The following is a 7,352-nucleotide window of genomic DNA, read 5'->3' as shown; positions in this document are numbered from 1 at the left end:
CATTTAACTTTCACACAAACTGCATCAGTTTGCAGATTCACTTAAAATGTCTGCAATGTTATTTGAAAGAGAGAAAAAAAAACGCTAGAAGTTGGGACGTATATTTGTAAAAAAAAAAATAAAGCGTACAATGAATCGCTATCAAAGTCATATCACACCATTTCTGATCAAGCCGTGCGCTTGGATGTCCAATTTAGTTTTCTCAAAGCTGCGTCCCCAGCTTTACATTCCACACAGGGATAGAACAGTGGTATCAATCTTCTCTTTTATTTCTTGCAAAAAAGAGAAAAGTGTGCTTACAGATTCATCTGTCTTATGCTCATCTTTGAACTTCTTGATGAGGTTGTAGAAAAAATCTACACTGGCTTTGGGCATTATCTCAACCTTTAGAAGATCCAGCAGACGAGCAGCAAACGGAAACACCACTGAAAGAAGAACAAATAGTTGTGAACTAATATTTGCATGTTACCGACACCATGTGATCAAATGATCTGTGTCTGTAACAGACAAAAGGAGGACGTACTTAGAAAAAAAAAGGGCCATAATTTGAAGTTTAGATTCTTCTGCATATGAACATTGACGGGGTCGTCTGGGTTGTTGATGGAGTCTGTCTCCACACTGAAAGATGCACTGGTCACCACGTCTAAGCTGTAAGGAGCCATAAGTCTATAGGATGTGGAAAAGAGAGATGGGTTTGGATTAAGAGCAACAACATGTACGTATTTCAGGGCGCTCAATGCAACAATATGCTGTTAAAGACAGACCAACAACATACTTTTTGACATCGACGGCCTCATCCAAATTTGTGCGTCCAAGTTTTTCAACAAGTCGGTCTGCATAGCGAGCTACAAGAGGATAAGCCTTCAACAGAGTGGACAGAAAAGGAAAGTGAGTTGAGTTTCCTTTCTTGCTTTTTCTCCTGATTGCAGATTGCAGGTGATGGAGTCAGAAGCTGTTCATGACACCAACCTGTTTGAGTCTTCCACTGGTGAAGCATGGCGATATTGTGCTCCGAAGTCGTTTCCACCTTTCGTCTTTCACTACTGTAACTGCGTCATCCATCGGCCCGTTCATTAAAGGACTGTCCTGTGATCAGAGGAAACAACACTGAACGTTTAGATCCTTGCAGACACATCACACAATTTTCGTCCTCCAATATTTGCCCATTTCAACCAGTGCAATCACTGAAATCTGCTGAAATAACGTTACTTCTTTCAACACTTTCACCTTTGGCGTCATCTCACAGGTGACTGTCACAAATTATTACACTCCAATCAAATGAGGGCAACATTTCCAATGTGATAACAAATAAACATAAATAAATAATAATAAATAAACATTAGCTGAACTACTTAGCTTGGCTATATTTATTTTATTGATAGTTTTTTATTATGCAGTTTGATTGCACAGCTTAGTCAGTCCATAGAATATTCAGAAATATCTCTTTTGGATAAAATTCCTTTCACTTTGAAAAATAAATGAAGGAACATATTGTCACCACTTAATTATTAGTCAATTACAAGTCAAACAAATCCAGTTTGATGATTGGTTTGATAAACCTTTGAAGTTGCGAACATAATTTTGACGAGTTGAACTGACATGGTAATGTTGATAATTGCATCATCTTATTTTTATGTATAATTTAAACTCAAGCTTGCGAATTAGTTGATTTAACACTAAATTTAAGTTGATGTAACTTAATGAAATTGGCTTTTTTTCCCCCTTCGCTTTGAGTTCAGGACAACTTGAATTTTATTTTAAATCAATTAACACAGAAATGTGGGCGTAATTATTACTAATATTCTTATGTTAACACAACTCATTAAACAATGCTTAAAGGTTCATCTGAATCAGTAAATTTTTGTCTTGCCACCATGCATGTAATTTGAGTAACTGAGTCTACTGAATTACTTGCTAGAACGCTGAATTTCCACTGATTCTGGTGTCTAATAAGGGGCGTCTCTTACCCTGCGGTTGGTGAAGGCGGTGTAGCATTCCTTCACCATCACACTTTTAATAATCTCAAGGTCTGCCACCATTAACAACGGCGTCCGTCCTTCATACAACCTGCAAAAGCACAACATCAAGGTATATAGTTTGAGCTGCCTACAATACACCAGTTTTACATTTGCAATATTACATACAAATATTTGCTCTGGGTCCCTGGAGTCATTTATTGACATACGCAGGCAGTAAAATGACCCAACCTATCCTCCTGCTTATCATTATGAGTTCATTATACCCTGCAGTCGTGGAAAGCAGCAAAGCAACAAGACCTTACAGTATTCTGGTATAGAGAGAAATCTAATGATTCCCTTTGAGCAAGCACTTAATATGCAAGTACAAATTTAAATAACCTCCAACACGGTGAGCTAAAACAGTAAAATCCTGCTTACACATTTGCAATCTAATCATCTGCAGAATAAATACTTTCCCACTGTTTTACTCACCCCCAGACGTCTCCATACTTGGCCTGGCAGTCGCGGTCAAATCCAAGAAATCCCTACAAGAAATATGTTTTAAAGGCTGAACGGCCACAGAACAGTAAGAGTCAAGGTGCACAGATAAGCCAGGCAGGTTACTGACACCTCTTTACTCTCAGTAATCACCAGTCACCTGTTCATACACCAGGCTCCAAGGTTTGTTGGCGCTGGCTTACCTTTGCAACGTGGTGCATTGTTCCAATAAATGGCAGAGGTCTTGGTCCTTCAATCCCCAGCTTTGAGAAAAACCTGTATGGCCAAATTCCATACCTGCATTGCAAGAGAGAGAGAGAGAGAGAGAGAGAGAGAGAGAGAGAGAGAGTTAGAGATCAGGTTGTTATTAGTGTTGGGCAGTAAAAAGACCAAAGTCAAACCCCAAGATTTAAAGTTTACAAAATCAGATACTCACAGGAAAAACAGGGCGAAAAAGAGAGCCAGTAAAGTCCATGTTGTTGCTGAAAACAAGTCGAAAAACATCTTGGCTTTGCTGCGACAGAGCCGGACAACAAACACTGGAGAAACACTGAAGTGCACCACCAGCAGGGCTCTTAAATGTATGTCAGAGGAGGCTGGTCATTTTTTACATCATGTGTTTTTTTTTCTCTTTTTCCTTCCTATTTTTACTGCATTTGTGTCGATTTACGCAACAACCGAATCAGGAAAAAGGAAAAAAGAAAAAAAACAAAAAAACACTTTCGCATGACATCACCCGATAACAACATCACCTCTGTGTCCTTTCCCACCAACCAAGCATATTATCTAGAAAATAAACAGATTTTTAAACTAGAAAATGTATATTCGCATTAGAATATTTAAATCTATTTGTTGTTGTAATTAACGATACATGTCTAAATATGCAATAAACCGCTACTTCCTGTTTTCTTGCAACGCATCCTCATAAAAGAGCAGTAAACAAATCTACGGCAATAAAATGTGGAGTAAATTATGTGCCGTAATATAAATTGTTGTCAAACGAGATATTTACAAAATATTGTTTGTCTAAGGCAGTTTAGGATTTTTTTTTTTTTTTAGAATGCGAACATTTTTTAAAATGTGTTTGAGCCTTCTCGGGCGCCGTAGCTACCCCGGAAAAAAAAGAAGTTAATGACCCTTTTAGCTAGCTGCTTCTCTCATAGCTACCAGATTGGCTTTTTGTGTTTTTAAGCTAATTCTGGGTTTGTTTTCATCTTGTCGTGGTAAAGACAACGGTGGTTAACATACTTGGAAGGTGAGACAAAGAGTAAATATGTGGCTCATCATTTTATCTCTTCTTACAGTCCTGTTTTGAAGCTGTCCTTGGTGTGTACCGTTTGGCTAAGCTAGCCTCACATTGCATGCGGCTAATGTTAGCAGCTATGAATTAGCCTCCTGCACGCAGACTTTGCTTAAATTTGTATTTGTACTTTGCGTGTTTTCTCTTCACCTTATTTAAAACAACGTAGTTACACTCAAAGCAGCGGGGGTTGCTTTTATATCCAGTATGCTCGTTAAGATTATTTTCATTTTATAGCTTTACAGACTGTTTAGTAGTTGTGAATGTGTTTTACATGATAAGACGAGACTTATATGTCAAGTTATTCGAAACTGTGTCACCTTTTAATTGCATTTAGATTAAACAGTAGGATATTTGCTCTTATGAACTAATAAAATCCAAGAGTATAGCTTTACTGTAGGTGATGTATAGGCCCCACAGTAGTAACTCAATGCAAAAACAGTATACTTCTGCTGTATACTGAGTGTTGCAGGTTTGTTGTGCACATTTTTTTTTTGTTTGTTTGTTTGTTTTTTACACACTGTCGACCTTTTCTACTGTAACCCAGCAAACTCTGGATAGTTAAAGTGTTTTTGTGTGCCGTCGTTGTTATCCACTGCTGTAAATTTGTCATGAGTGTGCCATGGGTCAGCATTTAGTAAACCATTAACTGCAGACTCGTTGGAAATGCATTTCTTCCTTTTTAGGTAATTGTCTCTTTTGTGTTTTGCCTGACGTACGTTGAGTAATTTGCTGCCTGCACAATATCCTCAACAGAACCAAAAGCGTGTAAAGTAGTATGATGACCCACTGATCAATAAATGGGTCAGATTCCTCTCTGGCTGTTGTAAACGTAAAATAAAGTTTTACGAGATGTCGAGGCTGTATGATAGTATTTGACATGGGATTTCCTATTTTGGTGATGAGATTTGTTTTAATGCGGCTGAGGCTGACAGGTCCTTTCCTCACAAAATCAATGCAACAAATTCGCTTTATTTTCTGTTCAGTGTTGTATTCATGTGGTGTTATTTTAGCTGTAGAGAACTGGGCTGCAACAAGTCATCAAAAAAATTATTCTGTTCTTTTTTCAATTCTTTATTCTGTTTTTTGTGTATAGTATAAAAAAAAAAAGTCTCATTCCAGCTTGTTATATGTGAATATTTTCTTTTTTTTTTTTTTTTAACCTTCTGTATGACTGTAAACTTAATATTTTTAGGTTGTGGCCAAAACAAGATGTTTGGCCTTTAAGGAACACTGATGGACATTTTTCACCAATTTCTGACAATTCAGCTGCCAAACAACTAATTGATTTATCGAGAAAACAATTGAAAGAATGCCTGACTGTAAAAACTAAAGCAAGTATGTCTCTCAAGTAGGAAAATAAAATTACACACATAAACAAACAGTGGCTGCAAATGCGCCACTGCTGCCAGTTGCATTAAAATAAACCCAAATATTAAAACTAATACAATCCTTTCAGCTCATTATATTGAAGCTTTAGGCTGTTTTTATATCTATTTTCACACTTTAATGAAATATGAAACTACAAATATATAATGCTGCAAAACAAGCTCATTTAGACTGTTGGTGTGATGTTAGAATCATGTCTTTTTTGCCCTTTCAGTCCACGCTCATCCTTGTTTGCATCTTTGTTGTCTCTACTGCTGCCTCATATAAAGGGAAATATACTCCCCAAATTACCGTAGCTTTCACCATGAAAATTTGAGGCATGTCAGTGACCAGTCAGCTTAATATCAGGGTAGAAGTTACTCTGCAAGCTTTAAATAAAATCACGCTACAATCAGCCAGTTAGCATGAAACACTTGTGTGTGTGTGCAGGACTTTTAACATCACAACAGAAACTGGTGTAAATTTTAAAGCCAGCAATGGCTGAATTCCATTTAGTTGCTTTCAGGGGTCCAGTTCAGCAACTGGTTTGGTGCATTTGTCTCTCTGTCACAGCTCACTGGAACATTTGAATGCCTCATAGCCGTTATTGGTGCTATCACCTGTGCTCTTCCTCCTGTACGTCAGAAACACTGCTGTGAACAATGCCTGTACACTGTGCTGCTGCTGTGGTGATGGAGGGATTTCCCATTTACACACAATCCAAAAGGGATGGACGTGTGCACAGCCGGGGGCAGAAAGCGAGCTTCTGCTATGTCAAACCAGCTTATAAATGGTCATGTTCACAGTTAGAAGTAAAGCAGCTTGAAGGAAACCTGTGAAATCACCGCTTAGAGGAGAATTCTGAGCACTACGCACATCCTTGCATTGTGTACCTTTTTTTTTTCAGTCTGCTTTTGTATAAGCTGTCAGTGATTCCCAAAGCGAAACTCTGGAAACACATCAACCGCAGAGTGTGATAAATGTTAGTGAAATGGTTTAAACAACCATGAACATACATTAAAACAGGTGTTGACTGCTGCAGTTTTACTAAAAAACCACCCACTGCCACCTTCAACAAGCAAATTATGGCTCTGATCAGATTGATTTCCACATTTTTGTAATTCCTGACAACAAAAACAACTTTTCCTCTTGTTATGCTCTTTTTTTGGATGATTTCCTCCCTCTTTTTTCTGCTTGCACAGCTCACATACTGTACGACTTCTCTCTGAAACCCCTCTGTACCTGCGCTGAAGAGCTATTTCTGGCACGAATCATCATTACATTAGTCACTAATCTAATTTGACCTCTCTTTGCTTCTCCAGATTTAACTTCCCACCATGTTTCTCACCCTCACCCTGCTGCGGAAAGGCATCCCTGGGAAGCAGTGGATCGGAAAGTATCGGCGTCCGCGGCCGATTACGTGGCAGATGAAGCGCAACACGTTGAAGAATCTGGAGCGTGAGGCCGAGAACGAATACTGGCTCAGCCGGCCGTACATGACCGCGGAGCAGGAGCACGGCCACGTCAAGGAGCGCAGAGCCCAGGACTGGCTCAAGATCAAGGAGGCCAAGTTTGCCAATTTCCCCGAACACAAGCGCATGACAGACCACCTGAGCCACTTAAGAATCACCAAGACGTGGTGAAGCTAACATCAGCAGCAGCGAAAGGACAAGCAGAGACTGTCTTTGTAATGTGACAACAGAACATGTTGGTGTGTGTTGACTGAGAAGCCCCCCTGAAATGTCCACAAAAGTCTGTTTTAGCTCCCTGCATGAACAAGTCTGTAATTTATTTCTCTGTCTCGCAGAAGCTGAATCCACACTTCAGCAGGATTGTAATTTCTCCACATTCAACGCAGCTTCTTTGGATAAAAACTTCTTAAAACGCCAGTCCCGATGTGCGAGTCCCTTATTTTAGAGCTCATTAACAAAATATTGGCGTAGACTAATCGTAGCAACTGCTTGAGTTCCTTGAAGACGTTTCACCTCTCATCCAGGAGGCTTCATCAGCTCTGACTGACTAGTTGGGAGTTCCAGATACTTGTAACCTAAGGAGCCATTAACACCTGAGTGCAGGTTTCAGTTGGGGGTTGTTGCTCTTCCCGCCGTTGTGTGAGTCGTTAGTGCTCCCCCTGAACCAAAGGGGTTTGTTAGGGTCTCTTGTGGCTAGGTGTGGATGTGGTTTCATCTTCCTGGGGAGAGATCTTAGGAATGAGTAGTAAAGAGGTG

The 7,352-nt window shown here is 39.4% G+C and overlaps 2 protein-coding genes across 2 annotated transcripts; one reads left to right on the top strand and one right to left on the bottom strand.

Annotated features, from left to right (window-relative positions):
• Positions 1-61: 61 nt before the first annotated feature.
• Positions 62-3,086, bottom strand: LOC103370847 (cytochrome P450 3A27-like). Its single transcript, XM_008300019.1, has 8 exons — positions 2,893-3,086; positions 2,660-2,753; positions 2,451-2,503; positions 1,968-2,067; positions 970-1,086; positions 776-861; positions 524-666; positions 62-425 (listed from the first exon to the last, which is right to left on the bottom strand). The coding sequence occupies exons 1-8, from the start codon at positions 2,958-2,960 to the stop codon at positions 223-225; spliced, it is 864 nt and encodes a 287-aa protein (XP_008298241.1). The 5' UTR covers positions 2,961-3,086; the 3' UTR covers positions 62-222.
• A 475-nt stretch (positions 3,087-3,561) lies between these two features.
• Positions 3,562-7,013, top strand: mrpl57 (mitochondrial ribosomal protein L57). Its single transcript, XM_008300018.1, has 2 exons — positions 3,562-3,711; positions 6,447-7,013. The coding sequence occupies exon 2, from the start codon at positions 6,462-6,464 to the stop codon at positions 6,765-6,767; it is 306 nt and encodes a 101-aa protein (XP_008298240.1). The 5' UTR covers positions 3,562-3,711; positions 6,447-6,461; the 3' UTR covers positions 6,768-7,013.
• Positions 7,014-7,352: the final 339 nt, after the last annotated feature.

This window comes from Stegastes partitus, unplaced genomic scaffold (genome assembly GCF_000690725.1).
Source record: "Stegastes partitus isolate 25-593 unplaced genomic scaffold, Stegastes_partitus-1.0.2 Scaffold1489, whole genome shotgun sequence".
Classification (NCBI taxonomy): Eukaryota; Metazoa; Chordata; class Actinopteri; family Pomacentridae; genus Stegastes; species Stegastes partitus.
This window is presented reverse-complemented; position numbering and strand designations above follow the sequence as displayed.

Bases quoted from the DNA above. Each gene is read 5' to 3' on its own strand.
- LOC103370847 (XM_008300019.1), bottom strand. From the start codon at position 2,960: ATGTTTTTCGACTTGTTTTCAGCAACAACATGGACTTTACTGGCTCTC. The intron at 667-775 runs GTATGTTGTTGG...CACATCCTATAG, and splicing joins GAGGCCGTCGATGTCAAAAA to ACTTATGGCTCCTTACAGCT. The intron at 426-523 runs GTACGTCCTCCT...TTCTTCTTTCAG, and splicing joins ATGGCCCTTTTTTTTTCTAA to TGGTGTTTCCGTTTGCTGCT.
- mrpl57 (XM_008300018.1), top strand. From the start codon at position 6,462: ATGTTTCTCACCCTCACCCTGCTGCGGAAAGGCATCCCTGGGAAGCAG.